The sequence below is a fragment of the Amblyomma americanum genome, chromosome 1, assembly GCF_052857255.1.
Source record: "Amblyomma americanum isolate KBUSLIRL-KWMA chromosome 1, ASM5285725v1, whole genome shotgun sequence".
Lineage (NCBI taxonomy): Eukaryota > Metazoa > Arthropoda > Arachnida > Ixodida > Ixodidae > Amblyomma > Amblyomma americanum.
The window spans coordinates 227,309,660-227,335,709 of record NC_135497.1 but is presented as its reverse complement, the minus strand read 5'-3'; the positions used below and the strand labels follow the sequence as shown (position 1 = coordinate 227,335,709).

The following is a 26,050-nucleotide window of genomic DNA, read 5'->3' as shown; positions in this document are numbered from 1 at the left end:
TCTTGCACAACGAAAGCAATGGCGGTTTTGAAGTGCGTGCGGTAAAATTACTTTTGATAGCAAATGTAGTGGGTGCATTTATTACACGATTCAGAGATTTTTGGAGTGCAAGGAAATCGCCACGAAGCCCTTCTCGAAACGGCGAAAGACCAAAACTGACAAATTTTTTGTAAAATGCATGTTGTTCATGAACTATCCGCTCCAAGCTGTCAATGTTCTGGCCCGATTTCACGACAACGAAGCTTCCACTTCAACGAAATGTTTTCGTGGGTCCCGTGAATTTTGTTGAAGCGGGAATTGACTGTAATATATTAGACTAACTGAGCCAGAGTCGTGTTTTAATCAAGTTCGCACCACCACATGTCACAATACCAGACATTGCGACCCGACCGCAAGGTCATGCTACGAACAAATGCCCGTGCCACATGAAGCAAAGCGATCTCTTTCCATGGGCAACAGCGGTCATGAAAAGAGGGAATTGACGGGAAGAAGCAAGTGGAAGCAAACACCTCTGAATGAACCTCCCTCCACCCCATCTGCCCGGCTCAGCATGCAGCGTCATTAAGCTGCAACGAACGCTGCAGCTGTTCCATTACAATGTGATCACTTGCTCTTTTTTTGTAGGCTGCCTTGATGCCAACAAAGAGAGTGCCATTATCTCGAATGGCAATGATGAATAAATAGCTAAGCCTATCCAAGTCAGTCCGTCTGGGTGGCTCGTTTATATCCAAGATGGCACGCCGTTCACGGTGGCAAAAAAACCTGTTTGCTGTGACAGCAACGCCTGCTTGCATCTATATTAGGCCAGAGAAATGATCTTTTGGTCGAAAAACAATCTCAGCACTATTGCTGGACCCGCCACGATGGCTCAGTGGCTAGGGCGCTCGGCTACTGATCCGGAGTACCCGGGTTCGAACCTAACTGCGGCGGCCGCATCTTGATGGAGGCAAAGCGCAAAGGTGCTGTGTCATGTGCTGTGTGATGCCGGTGCACATTAAAGATCCCCAGGTGGTCGAAATTATTCCGGAGCCCTCCACTACGGCACCTCTTCCTTCCTTTCTTCTCTTAGTCCCTCCTTTATCCCTTCCCTTATGGTGCGCTTCAGGTGTGCGCTGAGATATGAGAGAGATACTGCGCCATTTCGTTTCCCCAAAAACCAATTTTCAAGTTTTTATTCCTGGCGTCTATTTTAGTTGGAAAAATCTAACTTTTGGACTCAACGAATATCGTTCATGAATGTGTACACGTTTCTATGAGTTGCGTGACTTTTCCTCAAGGATGTCTGAAATATCGCGCAAGTCCGAATTTTTGAAGTCCAAAAAATCTATCGGCTACTGTAGAGCACAAATTCAGTGTCCTCTCCTAGGGTAGACATGGTTACAAGCATGCTTAGTTTCATTATGTCTTTGTGTGATTCATTTCAAGTGTACTAGGTCATAATACGATGCAGAGGGCTCAGAAGTGTGTACTAAATATTTCATTGATTTGTGTTTTTTTTTCTTTGTTTTGTCAGCTTGGCTGCTGTGGTATTGAGGGCCCCAAAGACTGGGACATGAATATCTACTTCAACTGTTCAAGCGTTGAAGTGGGTAGCCGTGAGGCTTGCGGTGTCCCTTTTTCTTGCTGCAAGAGACAACCTAATGTAAGTGCACTATTTTGGTACATTCACCATCATTGACGTTGAGCAGTGTGGAGACTCCAGTGCAGCATGCTGTGCCTGTCGCAGGATGCTATCTCATCGCTGTGCTGAAGAATGGCAGATTACATAAAAGCAAGCCAATAAGTGGGGTTTTATTGATTATGAGAGGTCGACTGCAGTGTGTGCATATATTAAAGGTACAATATGAACACATTGAAAGTGATTGCAGTAATCATCCGAGTCCTCGTCAGTGCAGGTACTTCTGCATTATATGCAAGAATGGACAAGAGGGCTTTGAAACAATCGTGCTCCCTTTTGGTTGTTACGTCATGTAGTCTTTCTCTGGGGTAGTACCACTGTAGTGCACACAGAGCACAACGGTCTCAGTGTAACATTTTAAGGCATGAATTGCGTGGGTGGTTGTTCGCACACTTCAAGGTTCCATAGTTGGCAGAACACAAGCCATGGCTTCAGCATGTGGTGAGCAGAAATATTCGGTGCAGTACTCTCTGCTGATGTGCATCATATGCATAAACATAACTGCGAAACTCGGACAGAGGCAGATGTGCCACATACAGTTTGAAAACAATAGTCTGTGCTACAGTTAACACATTCTCACATTACTCTTTTTGGCTTCAGTGGTATTTTAACTTAATTAACCCATTCGTTCTGCCTATTCCTCAGATATGTATTAAAGTGCAAACTACTTAATTTCCAGGAACTTATAAAGAACAAACAGTGTGGCTATGATGTACGAAAGGCCGAATATGTAAGTAGAACTTTCTTTTTGGTTTTTGTCAGAGTAGCGTTCTCTGAATTCATGCCTTAAAGGGACAGTCCACTCTCAGAGAAGAGTAAAAAAATATTGGTGTATTCTGGTAGATCTTGCTATATGGTGATAGAAACAAATGCAGTACTATCGGTTTTGTCAGTGATCTATATATTTAAATCAATGGATAAAGTGAGGCCAGACCGGGTGGTGGTGGTGTGCTAGTGCTATGTTTGAACTCTGTCACACTCACCTCTTGTGGATATACCATGCTTTACTAATCCAGTTAAATCTCTTTCGACCCCCATTAATTCGGTAATTAGGATAATCCGAACTACGAGTGTGGTCTCTGCTGACGCCCATGTAAGTCTATGGCATTGGACGCGCGTTAATTCGTACATGGGCAGGCTTGCATCGGTTAATTCGGATGGGACGTTGCGTCGAGGTATGGTGCACGCAGCCAGCGATCAAAATAGACCTCTGAACCTGAATCGCATGAAACAGTGGTGCTCGCGCACTTCAGGTGTGTGTAGTCTGCCAGGTGCGACGACGATCGGAAGGCTCCCATTGCTGAAATTTAGCTCAGCCACATAGTTTCGGTTGCATTTTTCTTAACTTCACACCATCCCGCGTCTGCCACCAGGCGCGCGTATCGGCCAGTCACACCGTTAAGACTCTGCTTGGCTCGTCACTGGTATTTTATTTTGGAATGGCGTTGCACCATTCAAAAGCCTGTGCATATTTTCCTCTCTTGCAACCTCGTGCTTCTTCCGTTATTTGAGTACGCTTTAGCACTCTGTTCACACATGGGGTGAAGCATCCTCAAAACGCAAAGGGGCCGTTTGTGAGGAAGCACCACTGCTAATGCACTGCACTGCGAAAAGGGCTGCGGTGGCCTTTACGATTTCGGAGCAATTCTTCAACATTTCCAACTGTGTGCTCAAAGCAAGGCACTTGACGAAACCTTGAAAAATCGTCGTTGTCGCTTGGTTGTTATCTCAAATGTAGACAACCGTCATCCAGATGTTCGTTAGATAAAATTACTGTGTTGCAAACGGTTTTCGGCAGTTTCTTGAGGGCCATTTGGTAATTCTAACTTTTGGATGAATTGAAACATTTTTTCTGGTTCCTTGAAGGCCGAATTAATGAGCTTTTACTGTAGTAGTAATTTACTAACAGGCCTGAGTGTAATACAGAAGATTAGTATTTTTGTTGGGAGAAACTTCGGGGAGTCTGAGTCTTTTTTTCAGTTGCGACTAGTCGCCGCACCTTGCATGCTTCAACCCTGTTCTGTCATCTTTTAAAATGCTTTGATAAGGCAGACTGCCACTAATGCTAACAGTGGTGCTGCCATTGGCAGGACTGCTACTGGCAAAATGCAGTTCTGAATATCTGTGATAGACATCGTCACTCTTATTTCATTGATACGTTTTGAAAACCACCTTAGAAATTTGTGCGAAGTTGTAAGAAATCCAGTCAGTGTCATGCTCCTCATCACCTAGGTGGCTGGCAGTGGGCAGCTATCATGTCTGTAATGCCAGGGTTTGCAGGTGCTGACTACGAAACTGAATGATATTCTCATTTGGAAAAATTGCGTTTAAATTGTGCTGCTGTGTTTCTCGAGAAGCCCACAGTCGGGCATAAGTGTTTTTCGGGCAAGGAGCTTTTGATTGCCACAAAGAAAATACGGTCGATCGAATTCAGTAGACTGTCCCTTTAAGTTCCACATACATCTGTAAAAATGTTCCATCTTATGCATTAGTGTGTGCCATTTAATTGTTTTTGACAGATTGGCTGCACAATAGTCTAAATATGTTGCCTTGCTTAGATTTATTTGCAAACTTCTCAGGAGTCTGGGCACATTATGTGTTTGCTTTCATATTACTTCAGTTTAGTACCAGTAATATTTATGGTCACTCAGTTGTGAATGAGAGAAAGGTTTCAGAAATGGAAAGGCACAGTAACTTTGTCTGGGAATCTGACTGAGTCACTGCACCTGTTGATCTGAAAGAAATTTAATACTGCATTTACTCGCGTAATGAACCCACTTTTTATTTTTCACTTAAGTTGACGTCATTTTGGGGCGAGGGTTCATTAAGTGGGGGAAAAAATTTCAACAGATTTTTTTGCAAAAGTCGCAATTTCATATCATACATTAGCCCACTGGCCAGCTTGTCCTTGTCCGTCCATCCATCATCGAGAACGCACGCGATCAGCCGTGTTCATGTCACCGGTGTTTAGCATCATTCAATTCAAGAGCTGTTTGCTGTGTCACAGTGTAATCGGACGATTTTCTGATAGTCAGGGGTGCTGGACAATTGCGGCTAGCTGAACACCGACTTTGAAGGGCAGGTGCACATTTTTTACGTGAGTTTTAAAGGAGTATAGACACCAAAGATTTCCTTTTATTTTCTTCTTTCAAATGATGCATTATTCATTAGTACACATGGATCACACCGTTGTATTTGCCTATGACCGCTAAATAATTCATAATTGAAATCTTTCTTGATCCTGTTTCAGTTTCTTCAGCCAAGTGATGGCTGTGGTGTGTTGTTGGTGTTTAGGTCACGTGAGGCATGAAAAAAAAGGCACTATAACAGCTGATATGTTGTTTGTTGTCATTCCAGCTCTTGAAGCAGGTTGGCTAAAGTGTTTTGGTGACTTAAAACTACATCTCAGCAAATAGTATATTGGGTTTTTTTTTCATGCCTCACGTGACCTAAATACAAACTACACGTCACAGGCATCATTTGGTTGATGAAACCGAAATAGCTGCAAGAAGTAGTTCAGTTATAAATTATTTAGTGGTTATAGGCTAATACAACATGGTGGACCATGTATTCTAATGTTTTAACGCATCATTTGAAGGAAGAAAACATGCAACAAAAATTAGGTGTCTATAGTCCTTTAAAATAATTGCTGGTGTTTTAGCATTGCTCACCATGAAATATTGTACGAAAGCAGGTCTTTGCAGATGGACACAAATGCACGTACCTGAAAGCGCGATTGAAACCGCATTTCCTTTCCGTTCATGACTTGCGCTCAGATGGAGGCTGTTGAAGACAGCGATTTGCAATGCACAGTGCAAGAGTGTGCTGCAGTTTAATACAAGGCGTGGTCGGCTGTGGCAATAGCATAGTGCCCTCATGCAGTGGCCAGCGAAGCTGATCTGTTCGCGCTGCTGTGGGTTCAAAACCCAGTTGCAGCAATATTTATTTTATTTCTCCAGGTTAGCCAAGGTCACCTCTTGAAGCAGGTTGGCTAAAGTGTTTTGGTGACTTAAAACTACATCTCAGCAAATAGTATATTGGGTTTTTTTTTCATGCCTCACGTGACCTAAATACAAACTACACGTCACAGGCATCATTTGGTTGATGAAACCGAAATAGCTGCAAGAAGTAGTTCAGTTATAAATTATTTAGTGGTTATAGGCTAATACAACATGGTGGACCATGTATTCTAATGTTTTAACGCATCATTTGAAGGAAGAAAACATGCAACTAAAATTAGGGGTCTATAGTCCTTTAAAATAATTGCTGGTGTTTTAGCATTGCTCACCATGAAATATTGTACGAAAGCAGGTCTTTGCAGATGGACACAAATGCACGTACCTGAAAGCGCGATTGAAACCGCATTTCCTTTCCGTTCATGACTTGCGCTCAGATGGAGGCTGTTGAAGACAGCGACTTGCAATGCACAGTGCAAGAGTGTGCTGCAGTTTAATACAAGGCGTGGTCGGCTGTGGCGATAGCATAGTGCCCTCATGCAGTGGCCAGCGAAGCTGATCTGTTCGCGCTGCTGTGGGTTCAAAACCCAGTTGCAGCAATATTTATTTTATTTCTCCAGGTTAGCCAAGGTCACTCTTGGACAGTGACCTTGGCCAATTTCAGAAGCTTCTCCACACACCGGCATTTTGCAAGTTATGGGCCCAGTAGTGCTTTTGCACTAAAAAACCAGCAGGACGGTTGCAGGAGTGGAGCGCGAAGGTTTAAACGTTAGCTGTGGTGTGGTGTGAGATAGGCTAGGCATTTTCGCTCCCAGTCTCAAGCTCACCAAATTGCATGAGGGTCCGAAGGTCTGCTTCCTCCATAGCATTTCAATGTAGAGGATGTTTTATAGGGTTCTGGTTCAAACTCCTACGCTTCTCTCCACACTTGATCGCTTCGACTTTCTAAGCATACACTGGTGCAGCCAGGCGCGCAACAGCGCGCTGAGCTAGCCATTGCCACTGACGTCCCCATGAAGGGCGCATAGCATCTTGGCGCTCTGCCAAGTTTGCCAAGCGCGCTACCTCTGCTGGAGTTCTCTTCAAAAGATAAACATGGCACAGTGCTGTTGACGCTATAGACGCGCAGCATCTTTGCGTGCAGCCAAGGTCTGCGCTGCGGACAGTGTGAAACTGAGGAACGCGCTAAGAAAAGCTAACGCTTTTTAAAAAAAATAAATTCTCAGTGGCACAAATTCGAGGGATGGGTTCATTATGCGATTGGGTTCATTACACGAGTAAATATGGTATATTGTTGAGTAGCAATAGTTGTATGTAGCGCTGTTAAATAATGTATGGAACGTGCTTATTTTTGTCTTGTTTCTTAGAGAATTGTTGTGTGTTCCTTTCTAGTTGAGATATTTTCTGTGTTCAGGAACAAGTCTGGAACACTTTCCATGCCAGCACTTATTGTCTTTGTATGTGTTTTGGTTAATATATTTGTATTGTGTAGCTGTCTGAAAAAGATGTACACAAATTCATTTTAGGTTTGTGACTGAAGAAACTAACAGCGGTAAGGAAGCATATATGCCTAGTTGCTTTCTTATTTACTCGTATGTAATGAAAGAAACCACTCGTGGCCACATTTCTTACTATGGTTTTTCATGCTTGTGCTGTTATTGTCTTGTTATCAAGCTCTTGTACTTGGTTAGAAAAAGCAGTATTGTCTGCATGCTGGTGGAATGCAGCTCCCTCAGTTTTTTGTAGTATGCTTTGTCTTGTTTGTTAGGGTTATGGTAGAGCGTAGTTTATTTTGGAACAAATAATTTTGAACTCCTGTTATCCTTTTGTTTGGCACAGACACGGTCAACAATGCAGTTTACTCATGTGACTCTTTGTGCTTTTGCGGACATGTGTTCAACATATAAGCACATATGCTGCGGCCCCAAAACAATTTGTCGTGGCTGCTGTTCATTGTGTTGCAGACCACCCAAAATGTATAGTTCTAGGTGGTGTGCAACGTTGCCAGGCCTCATAGAACGCAATGCATGGGTACTCTTGATCAAGCAGCATATTAACTAGGCATTCTCGGCTTTTGCCCTTGATCCCAGTGTCACTTGCTTTCCTAGCCAGCAAAGTCAGCCTAAAAAAGTTGTGGTTGTGCTGCCGACAGCTGGCACTCCATACCCTAATGTTCCATTGCACGTGCTGCTTGATGTTGCTCCATCATCCAGAAAACCTGGTACGGAACGTGGTTGTGTTGTCGATTGCCACTAGTCTCATGAAAACTCAACGCTTAGGCCAGCCCATGAAATTCAGCTGACTTGCGACTTGCCATGGTTGTTCAGTGGCTACGGCGTGCAGCTACAGAGCCAAAGGCCACCGGACTGAATTGCTGGCATGGTTGGCCATGTTTTGATGTGGATGAAATACAAAAACTCCTATTTGCTTTGAGCTTCCAGTGTAGGGCAAAGAGCCCCAGGTGCTCAAAATTAATCTAAAGCTTCTAACTAAAGTGTCTCTCATGGCTTCAGGATGTGGTCCTCACATACAAAGGAGGCGGATTAAGTTGGTTGGTTCCGAGATTGGTGTGCGAAATCATCGTTACTCCGGTAACGGTGCTCAGTGGGCATGGTAAGAAAACAGTTAACACTTCTGAAGGACAGTCTTCGCGCCTTTAAAGTGGAATTACCCTCCGCTAGTATTGAAGTTCCCCCAGCTGGGAGATTCTCATTTTGCTGTTCGTGGTTCGGTTGTCTTTTTCATGCTTCATTTGTTGCTGATAGTACTCCAAGGTGGACATTATATATGTGGTTTGGTTTCATGGGGATTTAGCGTCCCAAAGCGACTCGGGCTATGAGGGACGCTGTAGTGAAGGCCTCTGGAAATTTTAACCACCTGCGGTTCTTTAACATGCACTGACATCGTACAGTACACTTTGTTGTGAGTTGTTAGTGGCTATTTATTAATAAAATAACAATAAAGGAAAAGATGTTGTTAGCCGTGGCATCTGCCATGGGAACCTGAAGCACCTGAGCTGGGACTAGCGGGAATAAAAGGACACGGAGAGGGAAAGAAAGGGGGGGAGCGATAGTGAGAAAGGATAGGGGTAGGTGGCAATATACACTATGTACAAATAAATAATATGGAAATAAATGTGGGATGCTGCGCCGCGCATGATTGGAGTAATCGGTTCCAGGGGTGTGCAATTGCTTTGGGGGGGGGGGGGGGGCTGGCGGTCGCGGCCCACGCGATGTCTTCTACGCTGGCACAGATGGGTTGCCCCCCGCTAGGCCGAACGTCGCGTGCGACCATTGCCTGCGTGTGGGAGCATAGACTCTCGCCCACTCTCTCCCTTGGCCGTCACGCGCCGTACAATACGCGGGCCTCTAGCATTTTGCCTCTATTGAAATGCGACCGCCACGGCTGGGATCGAACCCGCGTCTTTTGGGTCAGCAGCCAAATGCCATAACCACTGAGCCGCCACGGCGGCTATATATAGATGTGTGGTAAAGCTCGGTAATTAGACAGTTGATTACTTAAAATTAACTAATCAGCCTTCATTTTAGATTTTAGGGCGGAAGATTATATTGCAAAATTGAAGGCTGTCAACATCGAAGGTGAGTCCAGTTTTTAAATTTTCTTAATTGGCAATGTGATTTGAAATATCGGAACGTCAAAAATACGCATTTGAAAGCTCATTGTGCTGGCTTTCTCGCATTGCATATTTATAATATGGCGTTGCTGCATGTGGTATTATCGTTGAAATTAAGTTTACTTCTGCATAGTCAAGTATATAAGCGGAGTTTGTAGCTTGAGCATAAAAAATGAAAGTGATGCCGTGCAATATGGGAAAGCAAACTCTGTAAGCTTTCAAATGCGTATTTTTGACGTTCGATATTTCGAAGCAAATTGGTGATTAAGAAAAATTGTAGAAAGGACTCCCCTTCGATGTTGACGGCCTTCAATCTCTAATAAAAAAGTTCATTATTGCATTTTTGTTAATTGTCTATTTATCCATATCAGGTACATATGTCTGCCTTACTGTGCAGTCCACCTGTACAGACTGCACTGATGAATCTCCCAGTTTAAAAAAAAAAATCTGTAAATGTTTTAAAAAATCGCCCTGTATAGTGGGACATTTAACCCATTTTGTCAGCTCTATGCCTGGAGCATTCTTTGCGTTATGTTGGTGAGTCGCAACCCCACCATGGTGTACTTTGTATGCCAGAGTGGGTAGCCATGTATCTATTTCAGACTCTAGCTAGCTGGGCTCAGGCCGCACATAGCCCAAACCTCCACAAGTGTTTAGTATTTATGTTAAGCTTGATGACTGCAACGACCATGGCACTTGAGCTAAGCATTTGACTCTTGTTGTCCCTTCCTTGTCTTATCATTACTTGGAGGTTGGACTTACTGAAAATTTTGCTGACGTTTTTCTGAATTTTCGTTTCTTCTGGTGAAAGTATTTTCCTTGGATGAATGTTTTTTTTTTTAAGTGATACAATGTGGTATTCCATTGTGGTCAAAATTCTAGGCCTGTTTTTCAACTGGAGCATTCAGTTTACAAGTACCGTAAAAACCGGAATATAGGTCGAACTTTTTTTCAAAAAACGATGGTGAAAAGTCGACCCCCGTCTTATATACCGGTCATTGGTGGAAAAAATACGGAAGTCTTGCAACAATGGGTGACTGAAGTCAGCAGCCTCCATCACCATCGCCATCAGCAGCAGTGCTGCCATTTTGCGTTTCAGTAGATGCAAAGCGGAAGCTAGCGGCAATTTACCGTTGCCTTCAAGAAAAACACGATTGAGTACGAGGAAGCTCACGGGAACCTGGCGGCACAGCGCGAATTTAGAGTATCCGAAAAGAGCATTCAGTACTGGCGGAGGCAGAAGCTGCGTATTACAACTTGCAGCAACCAGAAGAAAACATTTTGTGGGCAGACCGTAGTGTATCGAGAATAGGAAGGAAATGTTGCGCTGCGAGCACGATCGCTGCCTGTGACTGCCGAATACATCCGCGTGAAAGCGGCAGAGATCGCGCGTGCCTCTACACTCACGAGGGCGCAATTCAAAGGCTCGCCATCCTGGTTGCGGCGATTCATGAAGAGGAGGGCTTTGCTCTACGGCGCCGTACTTGCCTGTGCCAGAAACAAACACGCGGACCGATTGGTGCGCGATATTGTTAAAAAATTTGCCGGGTGTACATACAAGCAGCATTTAAATGAAATTAAATACTGTCACCATTGTGCAACCTCTCGAGTCGCATTTGTTTCAAAGTAAGGATGTCTTTCGGTACTTTTCTCATTGAAAAAAATCTTTTTCATTTTTAGAATTGGTTAGTTAGGGGGTCGACCTATATTCCGGTCCGACCTATAGTCCGGTTTTTACGGTAATTAAAGCATAAATCGTCATATTTAGAGCTGTGCTCATAGAAGGAAATGCTGTCTTCATTAATGTAATGAAAATGTAGGACGTTAAATGATGCAACGATCAGACAAAAACTCTAATGGAAGTTGACTTCTGAAAGGTGGGCTCTCATGTTAGCCGTTGCACTGGGTTGAGTGTGAGGTCGAGGCATCATATGGTCTGTGTGTTGACTGCAACGGTGGAACTGACGCTGAACCGTCATGATAGCCAGAACATGTCTTTTTTTCATGCAATTTATGCATGATCTTGCATCAGTGTCCTTATATGCAGTTATGAAGTGAAGAAACTTGCTTAACCAAGTAACTACCCCAGGCAGGTGATGATAGTGAACAGCACAGCGCCTTTAGATGCCGTTTGGCAAGGAGATGAGGCCTCTTGGTCTGCAGAAGTATGTAACATAGCACAATACATCGAAGCGCACGACTTCGCTGAGTGTAGCTCTTGTTCAGTGCCAGCTAGCTGTAGCGTGCATGCAATAGACACTGACCTTTTTTACCTTTTTGCCTAAAACCGAATTTAAAAGATTGAATTTGGCATACTTTTGCCTTTTTTCAGGTTTAAACTGATAAGTGCCCTACATATACTCTGCACTGTGAACATGTGAAAGCAGGCATTCACTTGTCATTTTGCTGTGAGAAAGAAAAAGGAATGGGCCAAATGTTGGCTGCGTTTTATGGCGGAAACTGTTATACGGAGCCTTTCCCAGTGGATGTTGATGGTCTATGCATAGACAGTCACAGCCGTCATAGGCGACAGCTTTTGCTGAGTTTAGCTTGTTACGTAGCAGAGGGCAAACACTTTAACAAATTCTTAAACTTATGCTGCAGTTATTTTGAAACCATCGCATGGGTTGCCTTTGTTCAAACCTCAGTGTTTGGCCATCATTTCAAAGCAAAATGAGGCAGAAGCGATCTCTTGGAGCACGTTCAGTGCATTTTACATGCCTCATTGGTTATGGTGCTCGGCTGCTGACCTGAAAGACGTGGATTCGATCCCACGGGTGGCGGTTGCATTTTGACGGAGGCAAAACGCTAGAGGCCCATGTAGTGTGCGGTGTCAGTGTATGTTAAAGAACCCCAGGTGGGCACAATTATCCAAAGCCCTCCACTACCGCGTTCCTCGTTGGTAGAGTCACTTGGGGATGTTAAAAAAAATGAAAATTGGTTTTGAGGAAAGGAAATGACGCAGTAACTGTTTCATCATATATCCCCGAACCACACCATAAGGGAAGGGATAAAGAGGGGATTGAAGGAAGAAAGCGGTGCCGTAGTGGAGGTTTCCGGAATAATTTCGATCACTTGGGGATCTGACAGCGTGCACTGACATCCCACAGCACGCGGGTGCCGTTTGCGTTTTGCCTCCCTCGAAATGCGGCTGCCGCGGTCGGGGGCCACATCAAGCCCACTTTCCCTAAATCGCGACAGTCTATGGCAGTTAAGTTGTTTCTCTCTCTCGAAGCTGGGTACGCCGGCTCAATAGACTAGTGCCTTAACCAATGAGCCACCGTGGTTGTTGGTTGTTAAACCCCATAAAACCAAACCAAGCATTTTACATGCTATAAGTGAACTTTTTTTTGTCCAAAAATGTGTGTTGAGATAAGTTGTATGAATTGCACTCTCAAAACAGACGATGACATCGTTTGCAGCCTCACGGTATCAACAATGACAAGCGAAGATTAGATGGTGTTTATTGTGACGGCTGCTGCTGGGGCTGAGCAAAGCCTTCGTTGTGGTGTACTGTGAAATTAGCTTGTTGAGCAAGCCTAGCTGTGGGATGCATGATGGTAGACAGTGAATCTTGCCTGTGAAGCAGGGCTTGAGTTTTCGAATTTGTAACTTGAGCACAGGACATGAGGTGCTGCTCCCAGCCAGCAGGTGGCTCTCCCGTTATGTAAATACAGGCCTGAGTGCCCTGGGGAGTGCTGGCATTGCTGGCTTCTGTTTATTGCAGGATGCAACAGCAGGGCTTCATGGTAATGTGCAAGACCTGCTTGATCATGTAACGTGTGGGCTAACTCTGCATGGCACATGTGCTTATTTGTTGGTAACATGGAGTTTTCATTAATACAGAATCTAGCTCAGTGAGAGCTTATTTTAAGAAACAGAAGTGACATTGAGTCCTTCATTCCACCAGCAAGCAGTGTATGGAAGGGTTCAAATGTTTCTTGGTGCATTTTTTTTCCCTTTATTTTTTTTTTGTGTTTAGTGCAACTCATAAAACTTGTTCGTTTTCAAATCTCTGAACCAGCATTTTGGTGTCAACATGGTTTCAACATTCCTTTGGAAGCAACTTTGTTCAGCAAGTGTAGTGCAAATGAGTTTAAGTCTGAGCCTTTCAGCATGTTTTCACTTGGAAGCATATACTCAGGTGGCATGTTTGGCCTTGTTAGACTGTGGGTGAATAACAATGATGATGGTGGATGGAGGGTGCAACTAACAGTGGCGTGCACTTGGTTGGCAGCAGCGGGACAAGTCTCACGTGATCTATGAGAAAGGTTGTCTGCGAGCTGGGGAAGAGTGGATTGAAGCTAACCTGGTGCCAGTGGCAGGGGTAGCCGTGGGATTGGCCGTGCTACAGGTACTCTTGAAATACTTTTCTAATGATTTATAGCCTGGGGCCAATTGGGAAAAGTGCACTTGTCTCTATTTTTTTTCTTTTTTTGACTGCCCCCTTTCCTATTCTTAAAAAATCTCACCTGCAAATTTTTGTTTTATATTTTGACATTGGTCATGGTGATCCCACATATATACTACTTGTAATAATTTTCTTTTGGCAGTACTCTGCAATTGGCTTCATAAAAAGTAACTGTTAGACCTAAACCAGCGATGGCAGACGCGTTTTAATGGCCTCTACACTACTTTGGCTATAATTTTTTTTTTATTACCTCGAAAGGATACTGAAGGCAAATGCTTTGTCTTTTTTCATAGCTCGAAGCAGTCTGTACAAGAAGAAAGCTCAAGGGCATCTGTTTGCTTTCTTTGTGACACTACAGAAGTACGCTTGAGTCTGTGGTTTTCACTTTAAATTAGCATTTCCAGTGGCCTCAGTGTGCACCTGCTAATAGATCAGTGCACCACACCAATGCTCTGTTTTATTTCAGTGGCCTCAGTGTGCGCCTACTAATAGATGAGTGCACCACACTAATGCTCTGTTTTATATTTCGAGGCATGTCATGTTTCAGTGTTGCTAATAGTCTGAGCTGGTGTTGCAAGTCTGTGGCCTGGTTTCTTTCTTGCCTCCATAGAAGAACCTAATGGTAAGGTGCAGTGAGGTAGCAGCTAAACTTGGAATATTTCAGTAACTTGAATAGCATGCAAACTTTGAAAGAGGGATCAAATCAAGTCCCCCGTTAGCACATGTGGCAAGCCTTCAGGCGTTCAGATTAGTCTTGGAAGTTGTTGGCAACTCTACTAATGGCTCGTTAGTAGCCAAAGTGTTCCTGTTCAAAGCCCCATACCAATATGTATTCCACTTAGTGTCACAAGTTGGAGGGTGGAGACTGGAAAGGTTTAATAAATTTCCATGGCTATGCAAGAGCATACTGCCCTGTGGCAGCTGTGCCCTACTTTAGTATATTTTAATCCTTGATGGTGGTGGTGTTGTTTGGCAAACATGATGAGGGTTGCAGTTTCTAACAAGATGGCTTCCTCAGAGCAAGAATGGGAGGTGTGCTGGGATGCTTGCAGCTGACACTGGTGGCAGGTAATCCTGGTTACGGCAACTCTAGCATTTAACGAACACTGTAAGGGGTCTGATGAGTCCTCGCAATGCCACAATCCTTGTAGGACAAGTCCCAACGTTCAAGGCTCATTTACGAGCGAGGTTGCCTCCAGGTTGGGGAAGAGTGGTTAGAGGTGAACCTGGTTCCCCTGTCGGGAGCATTATTAATAGTGGCCTTTGCTCAGGTCAGTACAACAGACTTCCATTGATCTTATCATTTGTTACACTTGTTTACCTTTACATTGGAATTTTTTTATTTTTAATGCTGCAGATACTGTCTTCTTGTGTGTATATTTTTTCATAGCTATGATTGCTTTTAATTGAAGGTGACTTTCTTGGGATTGTGCAGTTAATAAATATGGTTGCAGTGCATTCAGGTGCATGCTAGAAACTCTTATGTGGTCTGCCTCTCTACTGAAGAAAGTACATAGGAAATAAAAATTGGTAGGGCGCTTATTTTTGGAAACATTGAATGCAACTTATACCTGTGCCACGCAAGCATGTTGAAGGCCCTTGAGCTGGTATGGTAGCCTATTGACTTAATGGCTGTCTCAAAATCTAAGTTTGCAAAGACCACTACAGTATGTCTAAAACAGCAGTTCTTCCTTTGAAAGCAGTTAAGATTAATTAGAAGGTAAGACATTACTTAAGAGTAAAGTCTTCGTTTAGCGAAACATTACAAATAAACTAAATTTACTAAATAAACTACTATTTAGTAAACTTAGCCTGATGTACTAGTACAGCCGGTAGCTCTATTAGCCTGCGGCTGGAGTCCACAATTGTTGACGTGAAAGAACAAAATTCTGACTTTCACCTCCACAAGTATTGTCTCCAGCCTCCTGCTAATAGCAGAGTTACTGGCTTCGTTTGAGGAATGTGTGGTCCAGAAACTTTTGTCCCCAACTATACATTGGGCTTTTCTGTGTGTTCTTTTGATCCCTGTGCTATCGTTGCACTAGCCGCCAATGCTGAGGTTAGCGCTTGTGTGTCTTGTTTGCCCCATCTTATTTTGTGTGCTATTATTTTTTTTAAGGGAGTGAAAATCAGGTGCTGTTTTGTTGTCAGAAATAAGGTAGCAGTTGGGTTTTACTTTAATTGTTCCCCTAATTTTAGCTTTTCCAAGCTATTTCTGCAGTGGAAAGATTTGACCATGAACTCATTTTGTGATGGTATATGTAAAATACTTCAGTTACACAAACAAAGCTCTGAAAGCTAGGTTGTGCAAAATAGTGTTCACTTGCTCAGGATTTCCTTCCTTTTTGTTCATAATATTTTTTCATGTCCATTCTGAACCTGCTGTGATGTGCGTATACTCTGTGAAAACATCTTTACGTCATAATTTGAACGCCGATGACTGAACGGCATTATTGGCAATCAATAGCATTCCATAAAATAATGTCTACCTGTGTTCTGGGTTTTTGAGTGCCTTTTAAAAGGCACTGTTCAAATTCATTGCAAGTAATGGCTCTATTTTGGAAACGAGCTTAGCCACAGTTAAATCGATGGTGACAGTGCTTGATTAGCCTATAATTAATGACAAGGCATTTCTCAGTGTGGATTTAGAGTAGTTGATTTCCTTATGGTGCCTTGATTCATTTATTTACAATGGAAAAACTCATTTTGGAAAGGCAGTTTTAGGGTGGAGATTGGGTTTATCTTGATTTTCTATAAAACTTGTTTGGTGCACACAAAGTGGGAAAAATCTGGTTTTTACCCCAAACGAAGGCCTCTGTTTATACACTGTGGTCCTGGTGTTTAAATTTTTATTATTGTGTCACTTGTTTACTAAACCTCATGAATGTGCATTTCATGCCTCTGACCAGAGGTTATGAGTTGCATTAAAATTCAGATAAGCTATGCAGTCATGTTTGAGAATTAGTAGCCTCTATGCTAAGTTCAGTGCTTCTATTACATAGGCATGACTCTTGCAGACACATTTTGAATAAGAACATGTTCTAGTACAATTCCTTTGCAGCTTGTTTGCAGCTTGCAAATTAAGTCTTTATATGCTTTTGCAGAGCGAAGCTGCAAGTTCCATTGAAGCCTGTGTTGTTAACGAAGGCATGTTATATTTTTGTGAAAAAAACTAAAAGGGAGGCAGGTAGCATTGTGTTTAAAGAAGGGCTGCAGTCTTGTTTTGATGGAGGAAAAATCACAAAGTACTGCTCACATGCTATATTAGAGCAAAAAGCCTGTGGCAGTGAAAGTTAATCTAGAGTATTCTGCTTATCTTTTTTGTCCTGAGTGCGCTACTTCCAACTTGAACAAAGCCTTGAAAATGCATAGAATTAAAGAAATATAAAACCAAGATGCATGTACTGATAGGTTTAAATGCAGCAGTAGACAACCTAGAACGGACCTTTGATGAGGCTCATAATTGTGTGGTGAAGTCGATGCTACGGCTACAGCTTCAGTAAGAGCCCATTTCTTCTCCCCTGGCCTGCAGATCCTTGGCATCTGTTTTGCCCAAAATTTACGGGCAGACATCTTTGCCCAGAAGGCGAAGTGGCACTGACATCCGCTGCACACCTGGGCCAAGATAGCCAGCCGAAGGTTTCAGGGCCCAGAGTGGCGCCACTGACTGGCCCCGTACCCACAGCTTCTCCAAGCACTGATAATGTCCGGAGCAGCCAGCATGAGCAGCGGCATCAGAACCGTAACCACCAGGTGGCTCTCATCACCCTTTTCTGAGAGCCTGCACTTCATGCCTGCTTGAAGGAAGAGAAAACAAAATCTGCTGCTAGCCAGTGCCATCTCTTCTTGCGACTTGACAGCTGTTTATTATGTCAAAAGATTGTAGGAAATGGTATTGTGGGACGCAGATGGTGTGAGCTTGCTAAAGTGGCAAGCTCCAGTCACATTCTCAACCTGGGACAGCTGCAACTAAAGGCTTAGACATTGGAGCCCCCCTCAACAAAATGAAAAGCACATTAATCATGTTGCATTGTGCAAGTTCACAAAGTTTGTGATGCTGAGAAGGCTGCAAGATGCATCAATTTTGCATCTTTCCAAGTGATTGGGACTGCTGAACTGCTGTCCTATTTTTTATTGTCCGAAAGAAAGCAATGTTGTGAAAAATAGCATGAAAATGCACTCTTTCACCACCTAGTTACTTGCAGGTGACTGCAATACTTGAGGAATACAGAGGAAAGTCTCGCTTCTTATGTACTTTACCTTGATGTGAGTATGTGTGTTTTGTTTTCCTGAAGGCTGTGGGCAATTGGGCTGTGCTAAATCACTCATTCCTTTACGATTCCTTGTGCATAATGGAAGAATCTATTGTTGGCATTTTTGCTGGCATCTTGCCTTTTATATTGCATGGGAGCATCAGCGTGGCTGCCTAATTAAGCATTTTCACTTGCAACCATTTGTGCAGTGAAAGCACTGGCTGGCATGGGAGTTGCTGAGAACGTTGTCACACATTCCAGCACTTTTGTATTTATGTGCCACATCTAGCTTTTTTGTGATTGTTTGGTGGATTGATGGCCTTGACTGTTTTGTTTCTTGTGAAAGCAGCGCTTTATATTCTTTATCTAATCTCCTACTTAGCAGTGTAGAGCAGACTTGTTTAAAAGTTACGGTAGTTGGAGCAGCTCATTTGTACAGTATTCACTCTTTTATTGAATACAACCATGAGAGTTATGCTGAATTTCACTACCTGATGTTAATTCATATCCTGTCTGTATGCCTTGCTGTTCCCGTAGCCCCTTAGTAGCTACTTTTGTGTGCCATTCATGAACAGAGCAGTGGCCATTGGTAATCCTATAGCTCTCTGCCATTCTAAGGAACTGTTTGGCTAGTTTGGTACTGTATGTAAAGTTTATTTGTTAGCTTCTTTGAATTTGTCAGGATAGGTTAGGCTGCTAGTTCTAGAATAGGAGTCCTGAAAGATATTACATCATCAGTTTTTTATTTGGCTAAAGAAAACTGCCATTGTGAGCATGCTGTTTAAATGCAAGACATTTTTTGTCATTGATAGCCTTATCTGAACACGCATTCCTTTCTTTTTATTCTTTGTGAGGTTTTTCCGATTGCACAAAGAATTTTTTTTTTTTTGTAATGAGGTGTCTACCAGTAGCTTGCTAATTAACTTCAGTTATGCATACCCACTTCTCTCTGCACTGGCATTGGACTCCAGAAACTGTTTCTGGAAGTGTTACTTGTTCAGCTGCTATGTGTAATTCTAGGCACTGAAGCATGCTTGCATGAGGCTTGCAGGTCATGTTAAAATTTTAGACATCACGACTTGGCAGTGAAAGTTAAGCTATACAGTCACTTTTTGTTCAAGACAGGACCAGGTAGCACTAAGAGCAAGGGTATGCCTTGAATATTTAGGGCATTTGTGAAGATCAAGGCAGTTTATGCTCCAGCATGGGCTTCAGCCTAGGCTTGCTTCTTTGAAATACTCATACCCATGGTGTTCTGGGCTGTTGTGGATGTGGTGGTTTGCATGTCACAATCATATGGAGTCAGCCTATCAGCTTGGTTCATGGTGTTGGTGATGGCAGAGCTTGTGTGAAGTGTGCACTTTGTTTAGTGTAAGTGTAGGCTTTGCTAATAAGGTTTTTGCACTCGGCTAAGGTATTATCATGGCTGATTCTTGTGTTCATATATGCATGGGATGAAATATATATTATTTTAGTTATACATCAAATACTGTAGTTCTTGTTGCATTATAACTGCCAAATGTTTGTGACACACTGCACAAATGAGCTGCAGTTGGGGTTTTCATCCAAAAATGTCATTTTGTTAGGACAAATTTTTCCTTTGCCACAATAGTACTAATCACAAGAACTTGATGCTCGTGTCTTCCATGTTGTCCATTTGAACAAATGTGCTCTCTCACATTTAGAGTTTGCACAGATAGTTGGTAAAAGTTATTCTTAAGAACATCCTTATTGTTTACAGGCAAAGTTTATTAACGGAGTTTTTTCTGACCATAAATGAGGTGCATGTCTGAACAGGCAACTTATATACAATATGCCTTTGTCATATTCACCGTTGTCTGGTGTTCATTTTGTGTCTCATCTCACAAGATGATTTCATGAGTGTAGTTATATTATTGTAATGAAGATTACAGAGGCAGCCTTTTCAAGTTGCATTTTTTGCTAATATGGTGACAAGTTTACTGTGTCAGCTGCAAACAAAATTTAGTGGGCAGACCTTTACCATTGTATGCACTTCCACCTTCGTTGCCAGTGCTGTCCAATGGCTTTTGTCTGTTTTCTTGTTCCTTTCTTTGGCCAGTAGTTTGCCCTTCATGATAAATTGTCTTGCCCCATGTTATCAGTCCCCATTATTGCTGTAGGTTTTGCATGACTAAAGGAGTTATGGCTGATGCTCTGAAGCCAAGCCAGCTATCTGTGCAATGCTCTACTATCTGTTTTGGGGTCCAACTTGGTGCAAGTTTTTATGTGGTAGAGAGGCAGCATTGTCACTGTGTCCTCCAAGGCAACGCAGCACCAAAGCTTTCTTTTCCTTGTGTTGCCTCCCCTCTCCTTTGCTTAGCGTGTAGTCATAACTCCAAAGTACATTTAGAATAGCTTAATTATTTCAAAAAGCAGACTCCACTGAGTCTGCTTTTGAATATTCATATTCACAGAGCTAATTCTTGTGCAGAACAAGTTGTCTTCAAGTGCATTGTGATCACTGCCGGATTTAAGCCCTCAATATTAGCTAGTGAAAGAGGAAAATTTATCCTATACTCTTAGATTTAGATGTGCGAACTAGCTTGTTTGTAATAAAGTTTTTGTAATTTCAGCAATCTCGCTGTGTACTTCAACTTGCGAGAGTCTCAATGTACAGGTTTGCTGTTGTCTCAGTCAACATTTATCTGATATTGCTTAGTTCAAGGTAGTTTCTCTGTTGTAGAGCACTGTGTGAGAGGTGCATACAGCAGGACTTTAATGCTTGCAGATGGCAATGTGAATTATAGCCAGTTGCGGTGGGTCACATTTTATAGCCATGCAGCTCCAAGGAACTTACACTGGCTTACAGTGTAAAGTCTCAGCTGTAGTAGTCTATTGTGGATGTGGTTCTTTAGAAGCGTTTTCTTTTTGTTTGTGCAAGGTGCATAAATTTCAATTGTATGTTATCTTCGTCACATATATTAGGCAAATGGAGTTGCACTGCTCCTTTGAAGCATGGCAGATGGCCTGTAGATTGATGTGTGGGAATCTTGTGTCTTGTGGAAGCTCCCCATTTTCGATTGTTTTGCGATTGCTTGTGCAGTGTTTATACCTATTAGAAATGTACACCCTTTGTTCTGCACATGCAACTGTGCTCAGTGTACATAGAACACATTGTGAATTTGTCCTGTTTGTATGCCTGCACTATTTATTTGTGAATAGAGTTCTATATGAGAAGTTGACAAGGGATGTCTGCCATCTGCACTGTCACTAGTCATGTAGAATCATATATACTACCCTCAGATAAAACACTTGATTTCGAACATTAAACATTGTCCTTTTGCATTTTGATGTCTGGCCCTTTGGATTGTGCATGGAAAGGGATATTCGAAGCAATAATGAATTCTAATAGCTCTTCTACAGAGAAATTTTTTAATCTGTAATGTGTATGCACTGGCAGTTTACAGCATGGCAGTGCAGTGGCCGTAGCTGAAGGCAAGGCCCATTTGATCTGCCTATTCTTTCCGATCACACTATATGCAGGCTTTTTAAAATACAAAAACGGCCAAAAAACGGACTTCCAACAAGTGGAGGTGCTAATGAAAAATACAATAATCTAATTACCCTCCAAGAAATAAAGTAATGTCTGCCAGGAAAAAAACTGCTCCAGGACCCGACCAGATACACTATGAGATGCTTGCCCGTCTTTCCCAGCCTGCGGTAGAGGCACTCTTGAATTTCTTTAAAAAATTAAGGAAAAATACCTAAGGAGTGAAAAAGAGCTGTTATAGTTCCGTTTCTTAAACCCGGAAAACCCCCAACTTCCCCTAGTAGCTATAGGCCAATAGCCCTTACACGCTGTCTCGCCAAATCTTTTGAATGTGTCTTGAATATCAGATTAACTTTTGTCCTTGAATCCCGCAAACTTCTTGACCTCCATCAATGCGGTTTTAAAAAGGCATGCTCAGCAACTGACCATCTAGTGCACCACAAAAATACAATCAGAGAAGCTTTTATACACAAACAGCACTAGCTTTCCGTCTTCGATATGGAGAGGGTATATAATACAACCTGGAGGTTTGGGATGCTCCGCGACCTGGGGGACCTAGGCATCCGCGGTAAGATGTTGAACTGTCTGAATGACTTCCTTTCTAACTGTTCTTTTCATGTGCGTCTAGGCTCAACCCTCTCGAACTTCCTTCAGGAAAATGGAGTACCTCAGGGGTGTATATTAAGCATGACACTATTTATTATAAAAATGAATTTCATAACTAAAATAATCCCGAAGTCTATTATGTATTCAGTCTGTGTTGACAATCTTCAAATAGCCTGTACATCCTCAAACGAAGCAACATGCGAGAGGCAAATACAATTGACAGTAAACGAACTAGTGACGTGGGCAGATAGAAATAGTTTGTTTTCCACACAGAAAACAGTGGCTGTTCTGTTCTTGCTTAAACGAGGCCTACCAGCCGACCCCACCTTACACCTAAACAAAAGTGAATTGCCTGTAAAAAATTTGGCGTTACATTTGACAAAAAATTCACATTTCTACCTTGCATAAACGCTCTCAAAAAGGCCTCACAGTCGCTGAGCATATTCTAAGTACTTTTGCGAAAATACTGGGGATCCGATAAAGCATGTATTTTACAAATCTACCACTCTGTAGCACGGTTTGCCTTAGATTATGGATTTATAGTTAATGGGTCAGTGAGACCATCCTACCTTAAACGACTAGATCCGGTACAGAACTTAGGATTGCGTCTCTGAATTGGTGCGTACTGAATATCCCCTGGGAGTAGTCTTTATGCCAAAGCAAATGAACTGCCCTTCACAGATAAGAGAACAATGCTTATGCGTGCATACGCACTAAAAATAAAGTCCCTAATGAAACACCTCTGTTATCCCATAGTCTCAAAGTGTCCTTCCATGACTCTCTTCAATAATAAGCCCTAGTCAATAAGATCTCTGTTATCCCATAGTTGCAAAGTGTCCTTCCAAGACTCTTCAATAATAAGCCCCAATCAATAAGACCTCTGTTATTACACTTTGAAGATAAATGTCAAGAGTTAGGTAGGATTGCTGGATGCCCTGTCTGAAATTACCATAAGACAATCCGCTGCCGCCAAGTTAGTGCCTCTGTGTGTGACCTCACATTAACACACCTTCGCAAAAAAGAAATACCATATGAACACATACTATAGGAATATCTGGCTCTTAAAGAAAAATATGCAACCTGCACAGATTTTTATACAGATGGCTCAAAATCGGAAAAATATGTCAAGTGCTGCAGTACATGGAAAATGGGAAAAAATAGACTGCCAAATTGTGCATTAATTTTCAGAGCTGAATGTTATGCAGTGTGTGTAGCTATGGGCAGAATAATGAATTGCAATATTGAAGCGAGCATAATTTACACCGATTCATGAATCTTCTCTATGCACTCCATTGTTGAAATGCAGCTGAGCCCCAAGTCTGAAGCATAATTCACAACAGAAAAAATAACACCACAAGGTCACAGGATAAGATTCTGCTGGGTGCTGACCCTTATAGGGATAGAGGGAAATGAGAGAGCAGACACATGAGCGTACAGCGGTGAAATCAAAGTCGACATGCCCCATAGAGACTGCATGAAGTTAATGCGCACTAAGTTGAAAGATGAATGGCAAGCGCCTTGGGAAAACGAAGTAAACAACAAACTACACTTCGTAAAGCCCATCTTGGGAAAATGGAAATCATGCAGGCACCAGAAACGTTTCATAGAAGTAATGTCGATTTCACATTGGACAGTCTCCTAACACATGATTTTCTGTTAACAAAACAAGATAAACCCCTATGTGAAAAATGTGGACAGGAACTCACTATTAGCCATATTTTATTGACATGCTCAAAACTCGAAAAGCGAAGGAAAAAGCGCTTTACTCAATTTTATAAAGAATGCATCCCTTTTCACCCAGCACTGCTCTTAAGTGATAATGCAATTGTAGACATAGTTTAAGTTTTTAGGTCTTAAAGGAAGTAGGTTTTCTTCAAAAACTGAATGCTGACCTATTGTTCTACTTTATTTTTGATACTCCTCAGCCACTATCTCACTCCTGAGAAGAAGGCTGATGTCTTTATTTGGTTCGTCGGGTGCCTCGAGATCCTTGCCGAGCCAAGGATGCTCACTGAGGTTACCTGATCGTCTTCCAAGCTTTCACTAGTGGCCATTTTTGAAATGTCTTTCCTTTGTTGTCACTATTTAGTATATCGTTTTAGACCTTCTATACCACTAAACCACAGATTAGTTTTCACATTTTTATAAAATTCTGAAAACTTCTCCGATACCTTGTCTTTGGCACATGATGGCCTTAGCTGCCGATGTGCCATTAAACACAACACAATGCAAAACAATATTCTTTCCGAAATAAGTCACGGCCTGGTGATGAGTTTCTGCCTGTGAAGAGACTGATGATGGCGATTACACCTATGGTACTGGGATGATCAGTCCACATTGGGCTTTAGAAATTATTGTATTTGCTTTGAATGCTGCTGCCATGCAGGAATATGTGAAGATTGTGTTTTGTGTGTGTTTTGGGATGGTTAAATCAAATGCGTTAAATGTGACGGCACGGACTTGAGTATCTTGTGCAGCACGTTTTCGGTCAGTGCTCCAAAAGCATTCTTAACTCAGTAGTTCCTCGCAGCACTGCCAAAACTGCGATGAGGGCACAGACAACATTCTGACGCTGCGGAATATAGTGCCAGTATAAAATAAGCATAGTGCGCATGCGCCAAACATCTTAACCTACGCTGGCGTTACATGCGCTACTTCCCTAGTTTAGCGTACGCGGCTCTTGCGCGCCCTAAGACATTGTTCTGAAAATGGCGGTGCCCTTTGAAGCAGGACCCCTCGCCTCGGACTGAATTCGTCGTTGTTACTACCGTTTTCAGCACGTTCTCTGGCCACAAATAGAGCACCATGCTTTCGCTTAGCCTCATCTCGCCTATAACAAAACGTACGAGCGATAAATTTTCTTTGTTTTTTATTTAGAGACTATTCTTAGTCGTAAAAAGAAACGTCGGTTTGTTGACAGAAATGTTTCACGTTTTAACAACCAGATGGTGCCATTAGGCTGAGCTTATTGCTGCGTCTTCGTTTGCAGGACGTTACGCTATTTCCGTAACGTCCTGCAAAACGCTTGCGTTTAGGCTTTATAATCCTCGTCGATTTATAATCTTTTCCAAGCGTATCTGTGTAGCAGCAAGAAGACGCGGAGGAACACATTTAACGCGCTCTCCTGATTGGCTGAAGAGAGACTTAGTGCCTTTGGTAGTGCTGCAAGTTAGTTATGGGTCTCGTGCATCCCGCATATGTGCAGCAAAGTATGGCCCTCCGCAAAGCGAAGTTTATCGCGCGGCACAGGCTATGTGCACGGGATGGTCATTAGCCCGCGGACGCTTGCATATCCCAACAAACACTCAACCTCCTCAAAATATCCCAAAAATAGCCCATCAGGACATTTGGTATCTCGCCAAGAGGTGCTTATTTTTCCCAAACATCCAAAAAACGTCCCCACAATTAGCAGTGTCCAAAACGTTGTGCGTCCCAGGGAAAGCTCCAAGGGGTTAATGCTCGACTTCTCGGCTCTATAAAATTGTTCCTCCTTTTTCATGCAGCCTTCAGACATCTAAGCGCACGTATGTGCCAAATTTCAGGCACATACGTTATAGGTGCAATACATCTAATTGTGTGAATGCATGCTGGCTCGGCCGTCCTGCACTCACCAGTTTACATGAAATGTGCTAGCATTTTACACACAGAGGAAATATGAATTGAAAAAGTCACCTGATTCTGCCCATTGTTACGGACGGAGAACGCCAACATGCCAAGAATGTTCAAGCGACTGGGGAGTCATCAATCGACAGATGCTTCAAGGAACCATCGGCGTGACTGCGGCGCCACGAAATGCTAGGTGGCGGCGTCATATGCAAATAGCAGCGCCATGCATACAGAAGTCATGTCTGTGTACTAGCTGTGCTCTTTACATTTAAATGAATACAAACAGCAGATGCATATGTATGCACCATTTAGTACACAATGTACGTAGCACTACGGCATCAGCATATAATGATGGCCACTTTTTTCTCTAGCTCTGAAGAATCTGAAAAATGAAG

At 42.7% G+C, this 26,050-nt stretch overlaps 1 protein-coding gene across 2 annotated transcripts in view; it reads left to right on the top strand.

Moving 5' to 3' along the window:
- Window positions 1–21,244, top strand: part of Tsp26A (Tetraspanin 26A) — a 47,477-nt gene extending 26,233 nt beyond the window's left edge. The window contains exons 5-9 of one of the 2 annotated variants that reach the window (XM_077648609.1): window positions 1,514–1,642; window positions 2,358–2,408; window positions 13,506–13,622; window positions 14,831–14,950; window positions 17,212–21,244. In XM_077648609.1, coding sequence (XP_077504735.1) covers window positions 1,514–1,642; window positions 2,358–2,408; window positions 13,506–13,622; window positions 14,831–14,950; window positions 17,212–17,280 — 486 coding nt within the window. In that variant the 3' untranslated portion in view covers window positions 17,281–21,244. The remainder of the gene's footprint in view (window positions 1–1,513; window positions 1,643–2,357; window positions 2,409–13,505; window positions 13,623–14,830; window positions 14,951–17,211) is intronic. The other variant, XM_077648610.1, reaches the window with a different exon arrangement.
- The last annotated feature ends 4,806 nt before the right edge of the window (window positions 21,245–26,050 follow it).